The following is a 25,260-nucleotide window of genomic DNA, read 5'->3' on the forward strand; positions in this document are numbered from 1 at the left end:
TCATCATAATAATTAAGTTGTTCATAATATAAATATAGCATCACAGATTTACAATCTTCAGCAATCTCAGCCTCTTCTTAAGTATCTGATAATCCCTTTAAGACAATTTAAATGCAAAAGGGATGCTCTTGCTCTTCAATTTTCCATAAAGCTATACAATTTATCTTTTACAGAGGACTAATCACAAAGTAGTTTTAAAGTGATCAAGGAGGAGACTCCAGAGCCACAAAAGCAATTTAAAGTTTCTTGCTTTTGATAGATTTCTTCAATTTGGATGATTTGCTTGGGGTCTCTTTGAAGGCAGAAGGGCAAAGCTCACTGATACTGCACACTCCGCAGCGTGGTCTTAGCGGTGTGCATATCTTTTGGCCGAAACCTACCTGTAAGTATGAGTTTCAGACCCAAAAAGTGGAGAAGGGGATTCAGTGGAGTTGTACAAAGGACATTGTTCATAATATTATGTTTCATGCATCTCTTAAAAGTTGGAATCTCACTAAAAGAAAGTTAATAGCGACCCATTCTTCTTTTGGAAGCCACTGTTGCAGAGCTACTCTAGTTTCCTCGGGGGAAGACGTTTTCTGGTCAATAGCAAAATAGAAATAGTGACAATGAGCAGACAGAACACGAATCAAAGTTTAGTAAGTGTTAATAGCTAATCCCTTGTAGCAAGCACCTGTTTCGTTCCTGGTTTAGTCACCCAACCAAGCCTATTGCAAATGCGATGCACATGTGTGTCTACACATATCCCTTGAACATCATTCCATGCTATATGCAAAACCTATTGCATGACATCACAAGAAACCTTTGAGAACTTTTTAAGACGTGCATCTCTCTTACAAAACAAAACTGACTAGTATTTATAATTTTTATTACCAGATGAGCAATCTTAGGACCGACTCCTGGAAGCGAGAGTAGCTCTTCCAAAGACCTTGGAATGTCACCGTCATATTTCGTGAGACAGATTTTCGCAACTTTCTTCACATTAGTTGCCTTTCTAGTATAGAACCCGACCTAAAAGTAAAGGGCAGGTAAGTTTCATATCAAAATTAAGTAATAGAGATCTTCAATAACAAGAAGTAATATAACAACATACAGGGTAAATCAATTCCCTTATGGTTGATTCATCAGCTTGATCAATGGCCTCAGGAGTGAGAAGGCCATTTAGACGAAGACGTTCTACTGCCGCTGCATATTAGAAGTCAGATATCATAAACTAGAGTGGTGAGATTAAGCGTTGTCTCAACATGGGGCTAAGCAGTTCAAAGTGAAAACGCACCACCAGTTACGTGATCTTTAGTCTGACTTGAAAGAAGTGTTCCTATGAGGACATAAAATCTCCTTTCCTAGAGATAAGATAAGAAGCAAAAAATAAAAAACAAGAAGGGCAAAGCCTATTTTGAATTTATGAGATGTAGAAACAATCCAACAGTCAGCTATAGATCAATTACCAGATGAGAGTAAGTAAGATATTATACCTTGGGAGGTAAAAAGCTTCCGGTTCTATCACAATTAACAGGATCAACTGTTGCTTCTTCTGGAGATCTCATTTTTCGAATACCCTCGAGCACCTTTTCCCAGTTCTCAGGTGGTCTGCCTATATACAATATAACATCTTAAGAGCATCCCATTCAAAGTCCTTTTCCCTGAATCACTAGTTGGATCCAACGTTACCTAATCAAAGTCCCTTTGTATATATTAAGACATTAAGACATCTAATGAGGAAAGGTACTGTATACGCTAAGACTTACTGGGAGATAAATTTGTCTTCTTGTAAGAAAGATCTTCTATATCTGGTAATACTCCACACAGCTCCTGCATCATTACACAAACGAATAGAAAAAAAGTGAAAGTTATAACATAAGCTTTCTCCTGATTACATGCCAAAATGGGTCAAAGAATTGGCTATAAAGCTCTAAACTTTCAACATCTATCATAGTATTTAGAAAATTTTCAAAAACCCTATTCAACAATGGAAGCAAAGTTACTTTATGGCTACTGCTTGAATCTTTCGCCACAGGCTCCAAAACTTCCTGCTTTAGCCTTTTCCTCCTTAGAGATGGTACTCGACTGGAAGCTCCATTGGCTGATTCTGATATTAAAACAAGCATTGGATTAAACAATCTACGCAATTCGATCAAAATAACAAAATTCACCACAAACCCTACCTGAATTGGAACGAAGAGTTAGGGATTCTGCGGAGATGGATTTGGAAGACGATCTAGTAGGGTTCATCCGGCGATTCATAGCATTAAAAGCTCGAGCAAAGGTGATGAGAATCATAAGAGCTTTTGCTTTCATTCAAATTCAAATGACCATTTACAAACAAGCTCAAGCTCAAGCTCCTCCATATTAATTGCTTCCATGGGCCGGAACTCGGTAATTTGATTGGGCCCATTTACTTTCTAAGCCTAATTACAAGTTTGATTGGGTCGATATTTTAATAAGGGTTACAAATAATACCCAGATCAACGAATCAGAGAGTTTCGCGCCTTCTTACAAAAGGAAAATAAAATTACTGTTAAGAAAACATATTAAATTAAGTAATTAGCTAGAGCATGTTTAATGGGAATTAGCACGATTAACGAGGAGTTCTTAGTGTGGGGTTTTTAGAGGAATATAAGAATCTGTCTCTTAATTTTTAACTAAAAAAACTAAGAACCGGTTCTTAAAACTCTTATTTAAGAGTCGGTTCTTAGCTTTTTTAGTTAAAAGTTAAGAGACGGGTTCTTATATTCCGCTAAGAACTTCATCCTAAGAACTCTCGTTAATCATGCTCTTAGGATGATGTTCTTAGCGGAATATAAGAACCAGTCTCTTAACTTTTAACTAAAAAAGCTAAGAACCGGCTCTTAAATAAGAGATTTAAGAATCGGTTCTTAGTTTTTTTAATTAAAAATTAAGAAACGAGTTCTTATATTCCGCTAATAATCTTATCCTGAGAACCAAGGTTCTCTTTGGACTTCCTTTAAAGGGTTAAGGGAAAGCCGAAAGCGTTAGATCGTGTGGATCCCACCATTGTCTCCGTTATGGCTCGCACCACGAGTGCAAGTGGTCAAACTCAGCTTTACACAGCAACCGAGTTTTAATATTTTAATCTAAAACATATAGCATTTTTAAAAGCAAAAAAAAAAGAGTATTCGGTAGGCCGGAGACTTTTATCCGAGATTTGGATTTGATCCGAGATTTGATCCGGATTCGATCCGAAAATCCGAATATCCGAAGAGACCGAATCCGGATCCGGATAGTAAAATGTTGGATCCGTCAAAGCCGGATCCGGATCCAGATATCTTGATTTTTTAGTCCGGATATCTGGATCCGTAAGTTTTATTAATAACTATTTTAGAAATAGTAATATTTATATATAAAAACTAACTTTTTAATATATTTTCGTTTTTATAATAGTATACGTAAATTTTTATGTAAATTTTGTAATATTATACATTGAAATCATTAAAAACATTATTTATTTTTTTATTTTTAAATTATTTTTAATATTTTTATATATATTAATATTATTTATTTATTTATTTTAAATATCCAAATCCGGATCCGGATATCCGCCGGATATTACAATTTTTAGAAGGATATCCGTCTTTCGGATATGCGAGAACCCCGAATTCAGATAAGGATAATAAAATTATGGATCCGCCGGATAAGGATCCGGATCCGGACACCTTAAAATTGTCCGGATACCCGATCCGTCTCAGGCATAGTATTCGGTGGAATTTAGTTTTCGTCACTCCTAAAATTCAGTAGGTTCATTTTCAAGAAGAAAAATCTCCTAGCATTTCATTTGTAGATACGCCTGAAAAATGGACATAAATGTAGAAAAAAATGTGGACCATGTATTAAATAATTGTGAGCTCAACAACAATAATGATGTGACTTTGTAATCTTCTCATACCAGCTAAGTTATAGAGCGACAAAGACAATAGAACGTGGGTTTGTTGGTCTATATTCATCTTCAGTTATAGGATCTCTCCATTCGTTTTCATTCACGTGTTCCAAGTAGTAACTCTAGCTGTATATATCTTTGGTGTCACAACCATGTCCTTGCGTTGACACCATCAATGGAGGATTAGAATATAAATTTAGAGAGGACAAATCACTCATAAATATAAAAACCAAGGTTAAAATGTAATTTTAGTAAGAGACAGTAGCAAAATTTTGGGTATATTACAAAAGAAATTGGAATTTTTGTGGGCAAATGGGACCATCTTCGTACACGTACATCCGCTATTGACACCATTATTTCTAAAACCCGAATGAAACATTGGATTTGGCACTTACATTTTTGGAAGTTATATAAATATAAGTTCCTAAATTTTATTTAAAAAGATATTTTTATCAAAGTTTTCAGTAAATAACTATAACCCCGATTTTTCTCACATTTCATACAAAAGGGACTCCTTACAAGTTACAACGTGACAATTATATATTTGCTCATAACATATACATGGCTCAAAAGCCTGATAAGTGATAACCGCATAACTAGTGGTGCGCATCTATCTACATTTTTAAAACTAATGGCTGATTAACGTGGACATGTGACTTGAGAGTTACGGATGATTGATCATTTAAAAACCGAAAAACTTTCTATAAAATCTTTTCGTATTCTGAAGTAATGATAATTGATACGAAAGTAATTACTTGTGGCCGTGAATTTTGTTATCAATTATTTTTTTGGGCCCCAAAAAATTTAATACGACATTTAGTCACGCGAGAAGATGTTACCATCCATCGTCATCATGGACGAACGTACATCCAGCTCATTGCGGCTTCTATAAGTAAACCACATCGGACTCTACATCTCTCTCCCGACAAGACACTAAACTGAAAAGAGATACAGAAAGAAACACAGAGAGGCCCTGACAAGAAAAATAAAACATAACTGAGAAAGAGTGAGTGATGGGTTGTGTTAATCGCGAGTGTTACAAGAAGCTAGAGAGGAAGAAGAGCAATGTTTTGTTGGAAGGTTACGTGGAGACTCTCTCCACGCTGGATAATCAAGACGATCTGACAAGAGCCAAGAGCTTGACTGATGACGATCTTGAAGATCTAAAGGGTTGTCTAGATCTTGGTTTTGGTTTCAGCTACGACGAGATCCCTGAGCTTTGCAACACTCTACCTGCTTTAGAGCTTTGTTATTCCATGAGGCGAAGATTCTCCGACGATAAGAACAACAACAAGTCACCGGAAAGTTCGTCGGTGGACGCTTCTCCTCCGTCGCCTCCGATTGCTAACTGGAAGATATCTAGCCCTGGTAAGTAATCTTATTCATTTAGTTTTGTTGCTTAGTAGTGTTAGTGTGTGAACAAGTGTTAATTAAGTTTGCTTTTTTTTGTTTAACAGGTGATAATCCAGATGATGTGAAAGCTAGGCTCAAGTACTGGGCACAAGCCGTTGCCTGTACTGTCCAGTTGTGCAAGTGAACGTATCATTGTCACGCCTGAACATTAGAGGAGATCCAAGGAAGGCATTGGAAGGTCTGGGACTTAACTAAAACATCTATAGTGATTCTTGACTATAGTTACCATGTATCCTAGTCTAATTACTTTTTATGAACTGAAATAAAGGTATCATTGAATAAAAAAAAACACCAAATTCTTTCTTATTTCTTTGATAGTCTCTGAGAGCTTAACATCTGACAACTAAACAAGCTGGATTCTTGTTATTTCTGCTTTATAGAGCATTCATCTCACTCACCTGACTAGTTCATGGCCCTACTTAGATAACTAATTTAATATGTTAACTGAGTGTGTTGTTGTGTTTTATGAATGAATATGCCTTAAGCTACAAAGTAAAGCTTAGTACATGTGAGAAATAAAATCTGGATTGTTGTCCTTGTGCAGTGGTGAGAGACTTGTGTGTTATGAGAGCTATCACTATTTGGTAATGGACCTCTCTACTTGTTGAGGTAACTAATGCTAACTTGGAGCTGGATCAACATAACCTTCATCAAGGCAAATGACATTAATTACTACTATCCTCCAACTCGTTCCATCTTCGTCAATATGGGTTGAAGTTTAACAATCTATGGCTAAATTGCCTATTTTTGTGATGCTCCTTGGAGTGGGAGAAAAAAAAAGAGAAAGATAAATGATTTCAAATGTTATGTATTTCATCTTTTTATCTCGATTACTGTACTAACTTGTGAATAAGTTGATGACTGATTACAATTGATACTAATTATAGCTGCTGTGAAGATGTGTAACTCATTTTCTGGATCTTGAGATTGCGTGTAACTATAAGCTTAAGTAGCTTCTGACTAATGTTACGTGACACATGTTTCAGTCTCCCCATTCTAAAAGCATAGTCCTGAAAGGCTCAAAGTCAGACTTCAATATACATTATAGCCTCTTAATTAATGAAAATTCTGAACATTAGACTCTATGTTCATGCAAGTGTTTGTTTTGGACAAGTTACTACTACTTTTATACCGAGTTAGAATAGCACTGGTTAAGTAATCAATCACATTCTAGCTCCACTCCAAAAATACAAAACTTCAACATAACAAACCAAAAGTAATTAACAAACTTCTCAGACAAGGAATCGCCAGCCTCTTCATTTACAATTATGCCTTACTTAAAAGCCCTTTGGGCCAGTCTAACTTAAAAGCCCTTTGGGCTATACAATTATTAACCTGTTTAATGGGCTTTTGTCCAAGGTGAAGATTAAGTCAATATTAAAAAAAAAAATCGAAAAGTCCACGAAGGCAAATTAAAATACGAAGAAACTGACCAAACAAACTGACTCTGATATTTATTTCCTCTCTCAAACTTCCTCAGCTCCCTCGTCGCCGTCGCCGTCGCCATCGCCGGCCCGGTGGCTCCTATCATCTCCTCCGCCACACAAAATCAGGCCGATGACGTCATCATCAATCGCCAATTTCTCCATCATCACGCTGATTTCGTTTCTCACGCTCTTTCTCGTCTGCGTCTCTTCGAATCCGGGAGTGTTCAACGTCAAGTACCGTTACCCTAGGCTCCAAGGCTCCCTCAGCGCCCTCAAGGAGCACGACGACAAGCGCCAGCTCACAATTCTCGCCGGCATCGATCTACCTCTCGGCGGAACCGGCCGCCCTGACATCCTAGGGTTCGTGCTCAGCTCGCAATTCTCTTTGATTGAATCCAGTTTTTGATCTCTCTGTTTGATCAATTGAAAGGTTGTATTATGCGAAAATTGGAATCGGAACGCCTGCGAAGAGCTATTACGTGCAAGTAGACACAGGGAGTGATATCATGTGGGTTAACTGTATACAGTGTAGACAGTGTCCAAAAAGAAGCAATCTTGGTGTAAGCATTGACTCTCCTCTTTCAATAGTTGTGTGTGTGTGTGGGACGCATTATTTGTGTTTCAAAATGAGTGCGGTTTTATAATTTCAATGCAAAATTTATTGATTTTATATTTTAATCTAGTTTTCAATTGTTAATATACAAAATTAAATATTTTTTTGATCTGTGTGTCAAAGTCTAAAACTACAAATAATCTGAAAGCTAGGGAGTAAAAAAATTTGATTTTTTTTTGATATGTTGTAGATTGAGTTGACACTGTACGACATTGAGGAGTCAGAGAGCGCGAAGTTGGTTTCTTGTGATGAGGATTTTTGCTACCAGATTAGTGGCGGCCCTCTCTCTGGCTGTAAAGCTAATATGTCGTGTCCGTATCTTGAGATTTATGGAGATGGGAGCTCTACTGCTGGTTATTTTGTGAAAGACGTTGTGCAGTATGATAGTGTGGCTGGGGATCTTAAGACTAAGACGGCTAATGGGAGTGTCATATTTGGGTAAGTCATCTCGATTGCTACATAGACTTTGCATAGATACTGAAAGAGGACAAGTTTTCCTTTGCTTGTGGTTACTGTTGGTAAAGGCTGTTAAATTGGCGAACAGTTGATAAAGCACATAGGTAGGCCAAACAGATATAAGTTGATTGGTTAGAGAAATAATCTTAAGATTCTGACGGAACTAAGAGTGCTTCCTGGAATCTGTTCTGTGTTTTTTTTTCAATTCTAAAGTAACATGTGAATATGTTCTCCACCATGTGTGGTAATATTCTCGTAGAGTGAATAAGTTCTACACCATGTCTGGTGATATTCTCGTGATTTACTTATTGTTGTTAGGTATGTTTCTGAGCACAGCTTAGTTCACTTCTTTCATACGTATCTTTCAAATCACTAAAATTCTGTAAAAACTATATTCTAGCTGTCCATTTCAATTCTTTATAATTCCTCTTTGCAAGGAAGCTTAATGCCTCTTACATTTCTTAATGTTAATTGTGTTATGATTTTGAAGGTGTGGTGCTAGGCAGTCAGGAGATCTCGACTCTTCTAATGAAGAAGCACTTGACGGAATACTTGGTTTTGGAAAAGCTAATTCCTCAATGATTTCCCAGCTGGCCTCATCTGGAAGAGTGAAAAAGATATTTGCTCATTGCTTAGATGGAAGAAATGGGGGTGGTATATTTGCCATTGGACGTGTGGTACAACCAAAAGTAAACATGACACCATTGGTACCCAATCAGTATGTCTATATTGTTTCCTTTTCAATCATATGCTGGAAATGAAATCATTGCCTTTCTGGGTAGAAATCTTAGTGAGATACCGGTAGAGCTACCATGCCAATCTAGTTATATTCCTGCTTTAGACTAGTTTTACACGCTTGCTGCTGAGATATAAACCTCTTGGTGGAACATTGTAATAGCTGGAGTATTTACTTGAAAGAGATTGAATATGCTTGCGTTTACTGATGTGGTGAATGTACTCGATTCTCTAGTTATTTTTCTGTTAATGGACTATCTTCTTTTTTAATTGTAGACCACACTACAATGTCAATATGACAGCAGTTCAAGTTGGTCAGGAGTTTCTAGATATCCCAGCTGATTTATTTCAACCTGGAGATAGAAAAGGAGCAATAATTGATAGTGGTACGACCTTGGCCTATCTTCCAGAGATAATCTACGAACCATTGGTGAAAAAGGTACCTTGCATGAAAAACTTTTAAGTTTTCAAAGAATTTTTTTTTTGTGCAGATTATGTTCTCATATATTTGGATCTTCCTTGTTAGATAACCTCGCAGGAGCCTTCTCTGAAAGTTCACATAGTTGATAAAGATTACAAATGCTTTCAGTACTCTGGAAAGTAAGTTTTATCTCTTGAGTTAATGATTAATACTGCAAAATCAAGGATTGCATACCTTTACACAATGATTTTTCTTATGAAACCACATGTTACCTTTGCTGCCAGAGTTGATGAGGGGTTCCCGAATGTCACTTTCCATTTCGAAAACTCGGTTTTCCTAAGGGTTTATCCTCATGACTATCTGTTCCCATATGTAAGCATCTTCAGCCTTTTTAGTTGGTTTGTCCCATCAGGCTATCTATTTTACATCGTACTTATGAAACTAATTTTTTTAACAGGAAGGAATGTGGTGTATTGGTTGGCAAAATAGTGGAATGCAATCCAGAGATAGGAGAAACATGACACTTTTGGGAGGTACGTTAAGAATACTCACAAACCTTACTTCCCCTCTGATCCTCTGCTTCATTAGCAAGCTCTAGATCTGGTGTTGTGTACCGTTATCTCTACCATTGTAATTTGTAAATTAAGATCTATAGTTTTGCAATGTATTAAACAAAAGCATGACTTAATGACAAACTTTAGTGATTCTTGCACGGTGTTTGAATCAATCCTGGTCGCTCCCTCAATATCTTTCATTCCCTTTGCAGATTTGGTCCTATCAAACAAGCTTGTTCTCTACGATCTTGAAAATCAGCTCATTGGGTGGACTGAGTACAACTGTAAGTGATAGACCAAGATTTATGGTTCACAGTTTTTGTGATTTCTTTTTTTAATATGAATCACAATTTGGTCTCTTTGCAGGTTCATCAAGCATCAAAGTAAAAGATGAAGGAACAGGAACAGTTCATCTAGTAGGCTCACATTTCATCTCTTCTGCATTTTCTCTAGATACGTCGTTGCTTTTACTTTTGTTACTCCTTCTCATTACTCTTTTTCTCCTATAGTAGAGACAACTTATAGCTTCTCCTTTGTATATAGATTCAACATATTGATCGCAAATGGTAAAAAGGTGGTCTGGATATAGATAATACAACAGTAGATTGATGAACAAAGAGATCTATTTTATTTAGAGCATTTTATTGATGGTGCACAAAAAAAAAGCATTTTATTGATGATTCACTCGCACTGAAACGACCAAGAAAGGGGACTCCGAGCAAACTGGTGTGAGTTATAGTTGAAAGAGAGTCTGGATTGGACAAGCCGTCATTGATAGCACAGTTTCCGGCGGAAGAGGAGAGAACACGGAGGTGTGTGGGGTCCACAAGCGACTGAGGAAACCCTTGATATTTCAGACGAAGGTTGATGATTGGACATTTGTTCATCAACTCAACTCTGAACTTTGTTGGTTCTCTCGTCTGCTCCACCGTTGATTCGCTGCTTTTGCTGTCACATTTTTCTCCAAAACCTATACATTTGATCCTCCCTCACATGTCTATATACTATGGTTACAATTCAAAGTTTGAACTTACCTGTTTGAAGAAGCAAGAGAGCAAGAGATGACCAAAGTAAGAACTTGAGAGATATCGACATGCAAGACACACGTAGAGAGAACTACAGAATCATTGAACTCCAAACGTGATAGAAAGTGACATGTGACCATTATGTATACATTACACGCGTTTGTGTGTGTATGTGAAGGAATGAGTAAAGGGGTACTACAACCAGTAGTGGTCACATGCACAGAGAACCAAAAAAGGGTGGAAACAAAGCTAACAGTACAAAGGACTAAAGGAGTGAAGAAGAAAACTATGCATCTCTTATTTCTGACTCAAAACATAACCCCCTGTTCAATCTCTAATCACTGTGCTTACAAATCTATGTTTTTCTACAAATTAATGGGAAACACTAAATTTTTAGTTGGAACAAAGTTTGTAGTTAGGTCAAAACCTTTCTCTCACAGGCTTTCGTTTTCTTCTATCATTCTCTCAGGCCTCTGTCCACTCTTTTAACTCACAGGGAGTAGCATAAATATTTGCCTGTTGTTCTTGGGCCTCTGCGTCATTAACAACACCTCGACATCTTGGGAAGCCACAGTAACATGCAAGTCGCTCATCAATTGAAAAGAACCTGCAAGTTTGGAGACAAAGAATCAGTATATGATAAAAGAATTTCAAAAGCACCTGAGAAAATAAAGAGCAAGAAGAAGAACCTATAATCGTATGTCAGCTCCTCCCATTTTGCGACATCCCTCTTCGCAAATATGATAATATGATCATCATCATTAACCCTAATGACTCTTGAATAGCAATTTGGCTGTATAGAAGCAATTCCACAAGTTAAGTCATGATACTGCAGATGCTAACTAAGTCAAATTCAAATACTTAAAGAAGTAATTGACCATACCTCACATGAGTGATTGATCAGATGGGCAATGCTCCCTGTCCTTGTTGCATCTATGACCCGCTCATTGTCAATTCTAAACATGTAGGTCCCCGCACCCTATATCACAAAATTAATTATTTGTTAAACTGATATTTTACAAATCAATACTCAACCGAAAATACCAGAGACCAAAAATCAGCGAGTGAAAGCTGGGACGATGTGTAGATACTACCGGGGGAATGCTAAAACAATGTTCTAGTGCTCAGGAAAACAAACACAATTAACATGGTTCCATTGGAGAAAAAGCACAGATCAATGTGCTGATAATTAGTTCAAATATTGCTTATAGAATCTTCTATCGAGTATGAAAGGTACAAGGTCAGATACGCACCACCATTGAGTTGTATATAAGATGTTCTCTCTTGTCAGCTATTGAAGGCCTGACGAGTTCTCCAGTGTATTCAATCACCTGCACCCATCCAACTCACAATATTCTCATGACTGACACTTAGCCATACAAGAATTTACATTTCAAGTTGAGAGTGCTAACCATATCTCCTGCCCTATGTGGAAGCTTTGCAAAGATCCCAAAACCATGAATTCCTGATTTCCCTGTAAAGGTAGTGAACCATTTTAAAGGAAAACGGATCAGAGAAAATTAGTTTTGAATGAGCAGTATCATCTTTTAGGATTGCTGGTTAAAATGCTTACCGAATGCTAATCTCTTCCTGTATGTTTCCTTCATGTATCTATATTTCTCGGCCATAGATAAAATCTTGCTTGGTGTAATTATCTGAGACACCTTTGAACCACGTATGCGTTCGTACGTTGAAAATTCATGTCGAGAGTATCCACCAACAATATACGGCTGATTTTCAACGAATAATCGTTTTGAAGAGGCACCAGCAAGAGCTTCGGGTTCCTTTCGTCCTCTTCTTCCAAGATAGTTATAAGGCTCTACCAGAAACAGAGGAAAACATGTTAACAATTCTGCAAGATAAAGCTATAAACTGGCATGAATACAAGCAAACAAAATGTGAAAAAATACACGAGAATAGATCTCTGAGCATAATTTGTCAAAGCCCCCAGAGAATAATGTAAGATCAATGAAGATAACGAAAAGATACACATTGCCACATGTGAAGTAAGAGAAAAACTAGCAACAGAATTCCATCCCAAAGAGGTGCTATAAATCTACACTTTATTTGAAACAGGTATTGATTAATGCAACTGCATACCAGTACGAGCACAGCCAGATGGATTAGGAGGTGGGACATACTTCGCAGTATTATGAACAGGTTTGATCATGTATTCTGTTTCTAGGTAGTTATTTGATGTTTGTCGATGCCTCTTGCAAAATGAAAGTAGGCGGATGCACTGATCTGCGTCATCCTCCTCCACTGATAGAAGAAAAAGCCTATCCTCATCCGCAAGCTACAAGAATGCAATCATAGCTAAGCTGTGTGGTTGAATAAACGAATAACATATATGAATGAATACAGAATCTCATGATATCCTATAGGATATGAAAGTACCTCAACACAGAGACCAGCAGCTCGTGCGCATAGTGGATGATATGCCACTCGACAAGAACTGTTTGAACACTGAAAATATGCAGCTCATTACTTTTTTCTTCTAAGTGCCAGTAATATTGCTAACATTTTCTTCTCGAAAATACTCTTATGTGAAGGATACACAAAGAATCATTTTATCTTGTCATCAAAAGAAATCTTACTTGGATACAAGCTCCATAAGATACCCCGCAGATGCTGCACAATAACTTCCAACGATCCTATTTCAAATGTTAAGAAAATAGCACAACTGATCAAACGTCATGCGGCTACTAGAAATCATAATATGTTTCGAAGGCCATTGACTCTATCTGAGGCAACAGATGTAAAGGAAACTGAAAATGAAGAACTCAAACCTTATTGACTTTATTAACCCCATCAATGGGTTCCATCTTCTTGACATCCGATAAGCATGTTTCTGAATAATATCACATGGGTTACTGACATATCTTGGAAAATAAAAGCATAATCCATAGTAGAAAGGATATACATCAGAATAATATAAAAAAGGTCAAGAGTGAACCTGGGATCCATATGGCACACGCCAGATGAGCCCAGCGCCCATCAGTTGTCGGCTTCATAGCGCCACCTGATAAATCTTTTGTTAGTCACTGATGAAAGCATATAAGACTCCATACCGAACAGGTTTGGTCAAATTACCAACTACAGGACAAAGACAACATCGTGGAGGAATATCAACAGCGCCAGGACGACACAAGTTGCATAACCACAGAAAACCATCACGGAGTTCCAGCTGCCCATAGCATCTAGTATGGACCTAGTCCAAGATCAACTCTTTAGTATCACCTCGAAGTATGAAGGATACCAGCCACTATAGAGTAGATATCTTAAGTGACATAAGAAAGAAAGATCAATACCATCATTCTACATTTATCACATTGCAGGAACAGATTGTTCTCATATTCCTGCAGTCAAGAAATTCTAAGTCAGAGCTAACTTACTAAAGCGTTCTATATTAAGATAAGCATACAAAATATTTAATCACAAACGAAACATTGTTAACCTCATCCATGTGGCAGACATTGCACTTGTCAATATCTTTCCAGTCAACCCGCACAGGTCGGTAACCAGTAGGATGGTCTTGATATTTCCCCGAACTATATTTGCGCTGAGAAACCTTTGAGGTTGGTCTGGATTGTAGTAGCCCCTGCCAGTTAGCTCAAGCCTTATCATAGAGCATCAATAGGAAAGAATAAAATTTCACTAAGAAACTTAAAGTGCAAAGAGATACAAAGAAAGATTTAATGCATATAGCTTGAAGGTCTAAAACTTCCATGAAAAAAATAAAAGATTCCTAATAATGCGTACCTGTACAAGTTTATCAACTTCTGGGTTGGAGAAGCCAAACATATCTGTACCAGATTCATGTAGCCCGTCACCCAACATATCAGGACTATCCGACGCACTCTGAATCTTTTTTATTCTACTGTATATTTTATTCCAGCAGGCAGATGGAGTGTCTCCTTTGAACTGTAAAAAAATCAAGTATCAATGTAACACATGGCTATAACAAACTTTATATACACACAAGCATTCCACCTAGAAAACTAACCTGCTCACCGCTATTTGTGGTCACTCTGAAAACAGGGCGAGTCTTTGACTCGGCATCTCTAAGCACTTCCATCTTGTACATGGCAGATGCACCAGGATCTGAAGCAAGAAATTGGGCATATTGATCAACTAATTCAATCAACCAAAACCAGAAACTGCCTGATTAATATAGAAAAGCACGAAATGACAAATAATTTACCTTTTAGTGATATGAACTTTCTCATAGCTGTATACCCTTCAGGCCAAGTATGATGACTGTCCTTAAAAAACTCAGAGTCAGTCACGATTCTTCCTGGAAGACAATCGACATACGCCTATGCACAATGAGCAGAGTCCATTCCAACCAAGAATAATACACAAGTTTCATACATTACCAAGATTTATTATCCGCAGATCTCCTATTGTATACAAACAATTTCCAAGTTCCGCTGGTCGCAACCAGACTTCTCCATTTTTTGTGTATTCATCACCAGAGTTTGAGCTGTCCTCTTCTCCACTATTAGTCCTTTCAGAACAGTCAGTATCAGCAACTTTTTGAAGTTGATCCATCCTTCCTGGAAGCTTAAATTCTTTTAGGTACCTGGGTAAGGTCAATTACAGCAATTTCGCACATGCTTGAATGTTGTTGTTCAGATAAACATAGGGAAGTAGACTATTTGTAAACAAGTTCGCTATATTGGCAAATTAAAAATGTAGAATGCCAGTGAAAAGCATGAGAACTTACATTTTTGCTTCTTCCATGGCCTGTTCAAACCGAGGTTGCTTGCACTTCAGGGGAGACCTTGAGAGAAGCCCTTGAAGAAATGATACCGCTTGCTTGGCTCGTATTCTAGACAACCAAATGACAAAATGTCAGCTTCCTCTTGATAAATAGAATGTGTAATAGTTTCATAGTAACAAAAAACAAGATCTCTAAAGGTTTATGAAGATTTTCTAACCTAGCAAAATCATGAGTGCCGAAAAACTGTACAAGGATTGAGTTTCCTCCAGGTGACTTGTTGTTGAGACCTTTCCGCTTTACTGTAACAGATTCATCCACAACAATCGCTGGCCACATAGCATGACCTGTCCGGAAAAGGTAACAAAAACAGCAGTATCGCTCTCAGTAAGGCATAATTGCTTTTCCAAAAGTTATTTCGGAAACCAGAGAATGCTTGAAGCTAGGCAAAACATGCTAATCACCACAAAATCCTAACAGAAAACAGTCTGGTAAATTACATGCTTCCTAACAGCAACACGTTTCTTATACCATTAAGGCAGGTTATATATCCCTAAATATTTTCTACAAAAAGTTAAGCAAATAACTGTACAAGCCAACAAGGTTTGGTATAGGGTACACACTAACCAGTTAGTTTCGCCCATATGATGTCTCTAGGCTCAAAGTCTTGACACCCCTCAAAAGAAGCAGCCAAAACAACCATCTCATCATAATCTTGACCACCGACAGCCACATCATTACTACCAAACTTCAGATCCAGCCTCTCCATCTCTTCACGAGATATTAAATATCTGATCATTTCACGACGAAGAGCTAACTCCTCAACATCTCCATCTCCATATTTAACCTGTAGAGAAAAGAAAAATCCCTTAGATACACCCAAAAACAATGGCACGAGAAGGATACAATAGAGAGAAAAAATAACTTACAGTATGATAATTATTCTCTACATTATACCCAATGATAGAACCAGTATACCAATCAGCATCCAGTGGCCAAAAAACCTAGAGAGGATACAACAATCAAATGTCAACAGAATAAGCTAAAACACATAACCACCACAAAGCTAAGCCGCTTGCCTTGCATTGCAGCCCAATGAAAGTAGTAGGATCGACCCCATCATAACATAACCTGAAATACAAATAGAGCACGTGAAACAATGACGTGTCCTATCTAAAACCAACAATTAAGGTTAATCTCACTAACCTAATCCATTTCTTAGCTGTAGGGGAAGCTTGGATTAGCTTCTTCCTCTTCGAAGATCCGTTTTGCTTATTAGCGTTAACTCTACATCCTCTCAAAATCGGCGTAGCGGATAAGCTTAACGTAGTCGAATCCACTCCCAGTTTCATCAGCTCGCTGTTACCAATCCTCCTTCTCTTCATCTTCTTCTTATCGTCATCCTCAGGTAGTCGCCTCCGACGGCGACTGTAGACGCGAACAATCTCAGGTCGGCGCAACTCGAAAGCGTGCTGCTCGGCTTTGACCTTGGTGGAGATCGTCGCATTGCTGGTGGTGTTGACACAGCAGAGTGAAGAGGAGGAGGAAGAGGAGGAGACGGAGTAGACACGCTCGAGAGAGGCGTAGCGGAGAGGGAGTTCGGGTTTGATTTGGGTGTCTTCTTCTTCTTCTTCTTCCTCGGGGACACTCGCCATTGAAGAGAGCTCACTCACTCGCTAGCTATTGGTGATGCAATTGAGAATTGTAATTGGAAAAATTAGGGTTTAAGGAGAAGACGATGAATGATGCGGAGGAGATCTCTTTCCCGCCGGTTAAAATTAGCAGGAGAGTTCTATTTCCAGATCTGCTCCTCACTGTCTCACCTTTCTCCTCAAGCGTATGTACACGGTTTTGGCTAAAGACTCTGATTGGGTTAGAGTCTCTCTAATTCTTCTAGTCACTGTATATTTGAAATTAATTTGGAATAAATATCAAATCAAACCAATAAAATGGAAGTTATTCAGAAGATGCCTTTTTCTAATGCAGGTTCCTTTTTCTAAATTTAAATGTTTTTCTTAAAATTTCCAGGTTGATGGTGGAGAGTTATTTAAAATTATGAATATATAATTAAAATATTTTCCAAATTTTAAAAGGAATTGAATTACACTTTTTTTCTATGAGACAACAATAATTTGATCAGTTACAATGAGAAAGAAAGGAAGAAAAACAAATGAGAAGAAAATCAAAATAGATTGTGATTTGAGTATCAACTGGAGCAGCAAGAGAAACCGGAGCTTTGTTTAGAGTCAGTGTTATCATCGTCCTTAACGAGACTTACCCGACTCACGGTGAGTTTATCTTTGTACGTATCCGAGTTTAGTTGCTTACGGCTTACGTTGTTGTAGATGTCAAGTATGACCTTCTCGAAAGCTATTCTAACGTTAGTTGAATCAAGAGCCGATGTTTCTACAAAGAATAGTCCTTGTGCTTCTGCTAGATCTTTGCCTTCTTCCACGCTCACTGCTCTTATGTTTTCTAGGTCACACTTGTTCCCCACTAGCATTCTTGCCACAGTTGTATCAGAATGGACTGGAACAACAAACAAAAAAGCCAAGAAGCAAATGAATTGAGTTTTAGTTCTCAAAAATATATGCCAAAACTTTTAGTTAACTCAAAAGTATATGCCAAAACTTTCAGTTAAATTATATGAATAAAAGATGAGTTTACGTGGAAACAAATAAAGTTTCTTAATGAACAATGATCAAGAGCACATGAACATAAGCAAAACTGAAGAAGACGGTTGATTACACTCTCATATGTTCTTGGTTACAATGTTTTAGCATCTTTCCTATATGTTTCTAAATTATACAACCATATTTGTGTCATATAACTTTCTCAAGATGTTCAAGAAGAATCTACTTTTGTGTCCTAACAGAAACATCTTCAAAATTTTAAGACAAAAGTCATCCCTTGACCCTTCAGATGTAATGAATAGATAGACTAATACTACCTAACGTGATTAGAGCACTTTAACATCTTAAGAGTTCTGCCAAAACTAGTTTAAAATTCCATAATTATTAGTCAACCATACGACTTTTATTTAGCAAGATCATGTCATAATCGACCACACCGATATTCAATGACATGATTCACATGCATATCTCATCATCGTCTTCAAATCTATTAATCCTTTGGAAAGGGGGGCTATGTAAAAAAATGGAGACTCACTTTTGAGCTCATCGAGCCAACGCCCAACGCTCTCGAAGGTCATCCTGCGGCTAATGTCGTAGACAACAAGTGCACCGACAGCGCCACGGTAATAAGCGGATGTAACAGCACGAAAGCGCTCCTGGCCAGCAGTGTCCCAAATCTGAGCCTTAACCTCCTTGCCATCAATATCCATGCTCTGCGTCTGAAACTCCACGCCGATCGTCGCTTTGGAATTCGCGCTGAACTCGTTCCTAGCGTACCGTGACAGGAGGTTTGATTTTCCGACCGCTGAGTCACCGATAACCACGATCTTGAAAAGATACTCTTCTCTTCCTTCGTCGTCTGAATACATCGTCATAGCTCCTCTCTCTGTTCTCGTTTCTAGAGAGAGAAGTATGAGAGGTTTAAGAGAGAGGAGACGGTGGACGGTGCAACAAGCTGGCAAGAGGACATACTGCGCATTAAGTGCCCGTCTTAATAACATTGACGTTTTCACGTAATTTATAAATTATATATACGCTAAAGTATATGTATAGGTAAGAAAATATTAAATAGTCTAATACATTACAGTTGAAGAAAATGTATCTTTAATTAAGGTTGAATCTGTTGACCAAAAAAAGTCAAGGTTGAATCTACCTTTGTAACGTGCATACACGCTACTAGTGTATTTTGGTTAGTCGGAAGCCCGATCTCAACATCTACTAAAAAAACTATGGCCTATTGAGGTTTACGCACCATGACAAAATCCAAATATACAAAACATTTATTCTTGTTTACAACAACTTATAATAATGTCGAAAGATACTAACTACTCCCATAATAAGGATGTTCTTCGCTTTATTGTTGTTTAGTTAGAAACATAAGTGATTTATTAAGAAGTATAGAACTCGGGTAAGAATTATGTGCTTATGTCTTACTACATGAATTGTGTGCTTGCGGATGCAAATTTTGTTACTTTTGGTATTGTCAGAGAAGTTATAGTAAAGTTAAATTGCTAGCTATCATCCAGGCAAATTCAAAATCAAAAATGGGTTTTTTTTTTCAAATAAAAAAGTTTATATATTGGATCTATGATCAGGATCAACAGCATACAAAGAATTTTTTTTTTTTTAAACAATGCATTCATTCAAACCTACAAGGATGAGATACATGGGTGAGATACAAAGCCAGCAGCACACATCAGTGTCTCTGGAAACAAAGCTGGACAAACCAATGGTTTCCCAGAAACTAAAGCCCTAACAAGGGAAACGACAAGAACAACACCTAATCAAACTAGGAGAACTGAGTAAACAGATCAAAATAAACCTTCACCAAAAGTGAACAATAAAACATGATGATTAACAGAGCTTCTTTGAACAAGGCAAAGCGAGGCAGCCATTCTTGGATAAACCTCCGGTTTACGATTCCTCCTATGGTAAATAGCACATGCAAATGAAAGACCAAAGCTTCAAGCTCCAGGAGACAGAACACGTCATGTTCATGAGTCATCAACCGGAAAACGATGGCGCAGAAGGATAGAAACGCCAATCGAAGCCAAACGGAAGAGAAGATCTCGATCGGATCTTGAGGTTAATGACAAGGAGTGAAACAACTCAGAACCAGGAACAACCAAGCTCAAAAGACTGAGAGGGTTGAAGATCGAGACCTGGTATGAGCCAAAGAAAACTCAAAATCGACATGCAATTCAATCAAGCCACATACAAGGTTTTTAGACAGAACCAGATCTGAAGGATACAAGTATCCAACTCACTTCGACTAGAAAGATCAACCAAAAGAGAAAGATAAGAGAACAAAAGAAAAGAAACGGACCGGCCCCGACGCTAAGGAAGCAACCGGAGCCGGTAAACCGGCAAAATCAAGCAAAAATTTTTAGAGAGATGGCAGAGGAAAGGTTTCTAGAGAGAAGTTCCCCTAATTATTATTGTTGAACAAATATATAATATGAAAAACAAAGTAAAAACAAATTAATAGCTCATCAGTTAGCTGTTTGGCTTGAGAGATGACCCTTTTCTTCAGTTTCAGAGAGTTTTTGTCTTGAAGCCTAGACAGTGAAGCTTGGGTTTTAGCTTCTGAATTCTCTATCTTCAGGTTCATGGTCTCAGCCTGTGCTTGTACTTCTGGTGGCTCAGTCATTTCTTCCATAAGCCTATTCAACTCCTCCTCAAGTGAATCATCAAGATAAAGTGCTTCCACCACATGCTCAAGCTTTTGCCTTTGTCCTTCCATTTGTGTCATTAGTTGGGGAACACCATGTCTGCATGTATTGTAAACAACGAATATTGTAAAATCCATATATTTAATGTTACTTACAAGTTCACTTACAAGTTTTCTAGTGCACTTTTCATAGCATCTGCAGTTATCTTTAGGGCAAGGGTTGTATCAGAAGTTGCAATTGCATGCTCTAGTTTTGCTTTGCTGGTTTGAAGAGTTAAGATCTGATTGCTTAGTTGTAAATCATAATCCAGCTTCTGCAAATATTGAAGAGATATAACATCTTAATTAGAGTAAAGTTATTGACAAAAAAATTAGAGTTAAGATACTCCAATCTGTACCACAAAGATGAAATAAAGAGAAGCTCAACCACATGTACAAGCTGAGCCACATGTAGAAGCTGATATCAGGGAGTAAAAGCTAGAGAGTACATTAGCCAATATATGCTGAGCTTTGAATATGATTTGTCCATTTTCTCAAACGATGCATTATTGAAATTTCCAAGTTTAAAAAGTTGCATACCATATAACTAAAAATCAGGCTACACACTCAAAGAATTAGGCGATGTATTCTCTCCATCTAAAATGAATGCTCAAAACGACTTGAGAGGAGGAAACATCTCCAAAATCTTACTCTCTCGCTAGACAACATATCTCTTGATACAACTTTGAAGCTACAATATTAAATATGTACAAAAAGTGTCCACTGATTTAGGCAGTTTCTATTTAGGCAGAGAAACTGAAAAATAATTCAAGTGTTGTGGAATGAATACCTCACAACCCATAAGTCATCACATTATCATCACGTGAAATAAGTTAATGCATAAAGAAACAAAACAAAAATAATAATTATGAATGGTTAAGGTTGTAATAGTAAATGTGCTTCAGAATTGATGGAATATAAATTAATGGGATAACATGAATGAAATATAGAAAAAATAGAACATAAATCTCTTTGTATTTTGCCTAAAATTATTTTTGGAACTAATAGATTGACTATTTCATTCAAGCTAAAAGTAAGGGTGCAACTGGATTATCAATATTTGGAATGAAATGCTATGTGATGACTTATTCCATCAATTCCAAAAATAAATTCACCATTTGTCTTGAATGGAATAGAATGATCATTCCATCAATTTTAAAAATAAATTGACAAATTACAAAGAGATCCATAAATTTTTTTGATAAAGAATGAATGGAATGAATCTATTCTATTTTTTCTCTACATTCCATTCATGTTATTCAATTAATTTTCATTCCACCAATTCCTAAACATGTTACCAGTTACAGCCTAAATGGTACTCCATCAGTTCCAAAAAGCCCCATTTTAAAATTTTCAGACATATTAAAAGAACATATTAATGTTTTATTGTCTATACATTGTTTTTTTTTGTAATTATGCTACTAAAATGTTGTGAGGTCTATTGTCATTTGCCAGTGATCTTGGCTTTGAGGCAAGAGCATGTCCCTTTCTAGATTTCCATGTCAGACACTATTTGTGTGCACCCTAAACATATGGTTGAGTTACCATTGACCGGGGAGAAGTATGTGTACCTATATTTACCTCCCTGTCACTTTTTTTTTTTGGAACCTGATGGTCATAGTGTGATCTGCCATGTTCCCTCTGGGTGATAGATATTTGGGTCGGTCAGCTGTACATTACCTACGTTATTTGTTGTTGCAGTCGGTGAATTTAACTGTACATCACCGCTTTTATTATTTGGTTCTATCATTTTTTATTTCCTGTATTTTGCTTTCACTAAACAATCAAAATTACTGCCGTGCTAGCTATATCTCAGCCCTGTGGCTGTGAAGATTCTTGCAATCTGAATAGCTTTTGGTCATCGCTGTTCTATCATGCAGGCAGTGAGATTCAGTATCCTTCTTCTTGAGTCTCTTCACCTCAAGCACAGTGGTACGTAAGCGATTATGTTAACGTTGTATGTATATATCTATGGCTCATGGAGGGCAACCATGATACGTAAGCGATTATGTTATGTATATATCTATGGCTCATGGAGGGCAACCATGATCGTTTTAGCGTTAATGCGTTATTTTTTCTCATACTCAGCTGATTATTTGGTTTTTTTAAACTCAAATTACATACTATCTTATTAACTTTAGAAAAGATAAATTTTATTTATTAATTGTAAGTACACTTCTAACATTCTTTCAGAAAAATAAGGTATGCTTCCAACATTCCTTGTATGTTAAGTTACTTTTTAAGAAGACAAGAAACTTCGAGATATAAAATTTTCCGTATACAAGTTGATCATCTTTTATAAGAGAGAATTGGTTTTGAGATACAAGGTAGGCTTAATGGGAAACGTTTTCATCTAATCCATAATCAGTAGAAACGATTACGATATTCAGAGACCAATCACAGAAATGCACCAAACATCCCGAGAGTTCAAGAAACAAAAACTACCAGTTTTATCTTCTTACAAAGTTCCACTAATTTTGATCTTTTAGGATTGCTAGTTAAAATGCTTACCAAATGCTTATCTCTTCTGTATGTTTCGTTTCCTTCGTGTATCTATACTTCTCGGCCATTGATAAAATCTTGCTTGGAGTAATTATCTGAGACACCTTTGATCCATGTTACGTTGAAAATTCATGTCGAGAGTATCCCACCAACAATATACCAGCAAGAGCTTCGGGTTCTTTTCCTCCTCTTCTTCCAAAATAGTTACAAGGCTCTACCAGAAACAGAGGAAAACATGTTAGCAGTTCAGCAATGATAAAGATATAAACTGGCATATGGAGTTCCCCCTTAGATGTGAGCATGAATACAAGCAAGCAAAATGTGAAAAAAAATACATGAGACTAGATCTCTGAGCATAATTTGTAAAAGCCACCAGAGAATAATGTAAGATCAATAAATATAACGAAAAGACACACATTGCCACTAGCAACACAAACTCCATCCCAAAGAGGTGCTGTAAATCTACAATTTATTTCAAACAGGTATTGATTAATGCAACTGCATACCAGTGCGAGCACACCCAGATGGATTAGGAGGTGGGACATACTTAGCAGTATTATGAACAGGTCTGATCATATACTCTGTTTCTAGGTGTTTATTTGATATTTGTCGATGCCTCTTGCAAAATGAAAGTAGGCGGATGCACTGATCTGCGTCATCCTCCTCCACTGATAGAAGAAAAAGCCTATCCTCATCCGCAAGCTACAAGAATGCAATCATAGTTTTAAAAAAAAAAAATACATCTTTTTGTGAATTCTGTGTGGTTAAGCAAACGTATAACATATATGAATGAATACAGAATCAAATGATCCCCTATAGAATATGAAAGTAGCTCAACACAGAAAAAATGAAATGCACTGAAGGTAAAGCAAGTTTTCACGAGACCTGATCCTCAGAAGACGATTACTAGTCTCCAAGAGACCATCGATAATCACCTGGAAAAGATTGATGAGATCGATGCGCAAGTAAAAGCTGCTGCAGAAAAAGCGAGACGTGTAGCGCTCACATCAAAGACTCAGGCAATGAATGCACTGAAACTGAAGCGCAAGCTGACTAAACAGTCCGACATGTTGAGCGACGAAGTACTCTCACTTCAAAATAGTAAAATCGAACTAGAAAAGTCACGTACAACATCAGAGAGACAGTTTAGGTACAGAAGCTGGTTGCATCGACTATGACAGGGCAACTCAAGAAGATGTAAGGTTTTTGAAAACTGAAATTGTACTTTGTTTCGCTTCTGATCGTTTCTTTTGTTTTGTAGGAATGATGTCCCAAAGCTAATGGATCAGCTGGAAGATCAGAAAGAAGCTCTCGGGGACATGAACCAGGAAATAAACCACATGGTGGCTGATGATGACTCTGAGCTTGAGAATGAATATGCTTCACTAATCAACGAAGCTGCTGAGTTACGTGAAGGCATCAGAGAGCACTCCAAACCACTGCATGCACTTACAACATCAGCGAAAACTGAGGCACAAAGACCGGTTGCAACAAAAGAGGAACTTAAGAAGATGTAAGGCATTTGTAAACACACTAATTTTACTCTGTTTTGCTTCTGATGCTTTGCTTTGTTTTGTTTTGTAGGGATGATGTTATGGATGAATCTGAGTTTGAAGAAGAGTATAATTCACTGCTCAACGAAGCTGCTGACGTACAAGCCCGCATCAGAGAAGAAAGCACAAGTGTATCTGGTTTGAAGAAGCCACACGTTCCTGCTGACTCACACATAGAAGAACCTGAGATCGTGGAGCTAGAGAGGAGGACTGAAGCCAATAAGAGGAAAGAAGCTAATCTTTGCTGAATTTTCATTTGACCTTTGAGAGACTATGCATCATTAAAAATTCCGAGATCTAAAAGCAATTGTGATAAAGTTTGTTTTGATACTTTTCTAATCTCTGGCTTTCACAGTGTTTTGTATATAAAAGACAGATTCAGTACAAAAAGAAATTAAGTTGCAAGCTTGGTTTTAAAAGGCGACCGCTTCGCTCGCCATGGCGAGTAGCGACCTGAGGCGACCTCCAAAACGACTCAGGACCCCAATGCTAAGCGAGGTACGAGAGTCGACCGCCTTTCCTCGCTACACCTGTATACACTGAGTCGATCATTGCGTCGCTACGTTGTTGATAATCAAACCGTTAACAAAATTTTGGTTT

The 25,260-nt window shown here is 37.5% G+C and overlaps 5 protein-coding genes and 1 long non-coding RNA gene across 8 annotated transcripts; 2 read left to right on the plus strand and 4 right to left on the minus strand.

Moving 5' to 3' along the window:
• Positions 1-2,309, minus strand: LOC106309937 (endonuclease III homolog 2, chloroplastic). The gene is made up of 10 exons (XM_013747097.1): positions 2,166-2,309; positions 1,986-2,089; positions 1,749-1,812; positions 1,476-1,594; positions 1,277-1,343; positions 1,094-1,185; positions 874-1,011; positions 674-778; positions 495-578; positions 1-380 (listed from the first exon to the last, which is right to left on the minus strand). Exons 1-10 carry the CDS (start codon positions 2,296-2,298, stop codon positions 237-239), a joined length of 1,050 nt encoding a protein of 349 aa, XP_013602551.1. The 5' UTR covers positions 2,299-2,309; the 3' UTR covers positions 1-236.
• A 2,493-nt stretch (positions 2,310-4,802) lies between these two features.
• Positions 4,803-6,260, plus strand: LOC106310043. 2 transcript variants are annotated; one of them, XR_001263672.1, is made up of 3 exons: positions 4,803-5,263; positions 5,353-5,486; positions 5,853-6,260. XR_001263672.1 is itself a non-coding variant. In XM_013747233.1 (2 exons), exons 1-2 carry the CDS (start codon positions 4,909-4,911, stop codon positions 5,430-5,432), a joined length of 435 nt encoding a protein of 144 aa, XP_013602687.1. In that variant the 5' UTR covers positions 4,803-4,908; the 3' UTR covers positions 5,433-5,823. The 2 variants fall into 2 exon arrangements, 1 of the variants encoding a protein (XP_013602687.1); XM_013747233.1 differs by lacking the exon at positions 5,853-6,260 and having other exon boundaries at positions 5,353-5,823.
• Positions 6,261-6,711: 451 nt separating this feature from the next.
• LOC106311868 (aspartic proteinase-like protein 2) lies at positions 6,712-10,153 on the plus strand. The gene is made up of 10 exons (XM_013749184.1): positions 6,712-7,095; positions 7,166-7,295; positions 7,539-7,786; positions 8,295-8,522; positions 8,816-8,978; positions 9,066-9,139; positions 9,245-9,332; positions 9,418-9,493; positions 9,727-9,798; positions 9,881-10,153. Exons 1-10 carry the CDS (start codon positions 6,866-6,868, stop codon positions 10,021-10,023), a joined length of 1,452 nt encoding a protein of 483 aa, XP_013604638.1. The 5' UTR covers positions 6,712-6,865; the 3' UTR covers positions 10,024-10,153.
• An 851-nt stretch (positions 10,154-11,004) lies between these two features.
• On the minus strand, positions 11,005-16,917 carry LOC106311867 (histone-lysine N-methyltransferase ATX2). Its single transcript, XM_013749183.1, has 24 exons — positions 16,469-16,917; positions 16,342-16,393; positions 16,192-16,266; positions 15,890-16,109; positions 15,483-15,609; positions 15,269-15,373; positions 14,919-15,124; positions 14,744-14,836; positions 14,546-14,643; positions 14,302-14,463; positions 13,997-14,140; positions 13,851-13,898; positions 13,633-13,750; positions 13,496-13,561; positions 13,329-13,390; positions 13,137-13,193; positions 12,937-13,005; positions 12,640-12,835; positions 12,113-12,358; positions 11,952-12,013; positions 11,793-11,870; positions 11,423-11,518; positions 11,229-11,332; positions 11,005-11,146 (listed from the first exon to the last, which is right to left on the minus strand). Exons 1-24 carry the CDS (start codon positions 16,915-16,917, stop codon positions 11,005-11,007), a joined length of 3,075 nt encoding a protein of 1,024 aa, XP_013604637.1.
• A 390-nt stretch (positions 16,918-17,307) lies between these two features.
• On the minus strand, positions 17,308-18,857 carry LOC106310399 (ras-related protein RABA5e). Its single transcript, XM_013747632.1, has 2 exons — positions 18,431-18,857; positions 17,308-17,791 (listed from the first exon to the last, which is right to left on the minus strand). Exons 1-2 carry the CDS (start codon positions 18,768-18,770, stop codon positions 17,469-17,471), a joined length of 663 nt encoding a protein of 220 aa, XP_013603086.1. The 5' UTR covers positions 18,771-18,857; the 3' UTR covers positions 17,308-17,468.
• Positions 18,858-22,941: 4,084 nt separating this feature from the next.
• On the minus strand, positions 22,942-25,241 carry LOC106310572. Of its 2 annotated transcripts, none has more exons than XR_001263805.1 (3): positions 24,043-25,241; positions 23,614-23,809; positions 22,942-23,321 (listed from the first exon to the last, which is right to left on the minus strand). It is a non-coding gene; the product is annotated as an uncharacterized LOC106310572 (long non-coding RNA). The 2 variants fall into 2 exon arrangements; XR_001263806.1 differs by having other exon boundaries at positions 23,993-25,241.
• Positions 25,242-25,260: the final 19 nt, after the last annotated feature.

This window comes from Brassica oleracea, chromosome C8, assembly GCF_000695525.1.
Source record: "Brassica oleracea var. oleracea cultivar TO1000 chromosome C8, BOL, whole genome shotgun sequence".
Classification (NCBI taxonomy): Eukaryota; Viridiplantae; Streptophyta; class Magnoliopsida; order Brassicales; family Brassicaceae; genus Brassica; species Brassica oleracea.

Bases quoted from the DNA above. Each gene is read 5' to 3' on its own strand.
- LOC106310043 (XM_013747233.1), top strand. From the start codon at position 4,909: ATGGGTTGTGTTAATCGCGAGTGTTACAAGAAGCTAGAGAGGAAGAAG. The intron at 5,264-5,352 runs GTAAGTAATCTT...TTTGTTTAACAG, and splicing joins CTGGAAGATATCTAGCCCTG to GTGATAATCCAGATGATGTG.
- LOC106310399 (XM_013747632.1), bottom strand. From the start codon at position 18,770: ATGACGATGTATTCAGACGACGAAGGAAGAGAAGAGTATCTTTTCAAG. The intron at 17,792-18,430 runs GTGAGTCTCCAT...TTGTTGTTCCAG, and splicing joins TTGGCTCGATGAGCTCAAAA to TCCATTCTGATACAACTGTG.
- LOC106311867 (XM_013749183.1), bottom strand. From the start codon at position 16,917: ATGGCGAGTGTCCCCGAGGAAGAAGAAGAAGAAGAAGACACCCAAATC. The intron at 14,837-14,918 runs GTAATGTATGAA...ATTGTCTTCCAG, and splicing joins TCTGCGGATAATAAATCTTG to GAAGAATCGTGACTGACTCT. The intron at 14,141-14,301 runs GTACGCATTATT...GCTAACTGGCAG, and splicing joins AAGTTGATAAACTTGTACAG to GGGCTACTACAATCCAGACC.
- LOC106311868 (XM_013749184.1), top strand. From the start codon at position 6,866: ATGACGTCATCATCAATCGCCAATTTCTCCATCATCACGCTGATTTCG. The intron at 9,140-9,244 runs GTAAGTTTTATC...CTTTGCTGCCAG, and splicing joins TGCTTTCAGTACTCTGGAAA to AGTTGATGAGGGGTTCCCGA. The intron at 9,333-9,417 runs GTAAGCATCTTC...TTTTTTTAACAG, and splicing joins ATGACTATCTGTTCCCATAT to GAAGGAATGTGGTGTATTGG.
- LOC106309937 (XM_013747097.1), bottom strand. From the start codon at position 2,298: ATGAAAGCAAAAGCTCTTATGATTCTCATCACCTTTGCTCGAGCTTTT. The intron at 1,186-1,276 runs GTGCGTTTTCAC...TCTAATATGCAG, and splicing joins TAAAGATCACGTAACTGGTG to CGGCAGTAGAACGTCTTCGT. The intron at 381-494 runs GTGAGATTCCAA...TCATACTTACAG, and splicing joins TCGCTATTAACTTTCTTTTA to GTAGGTTTCGGCCAAAAGAT.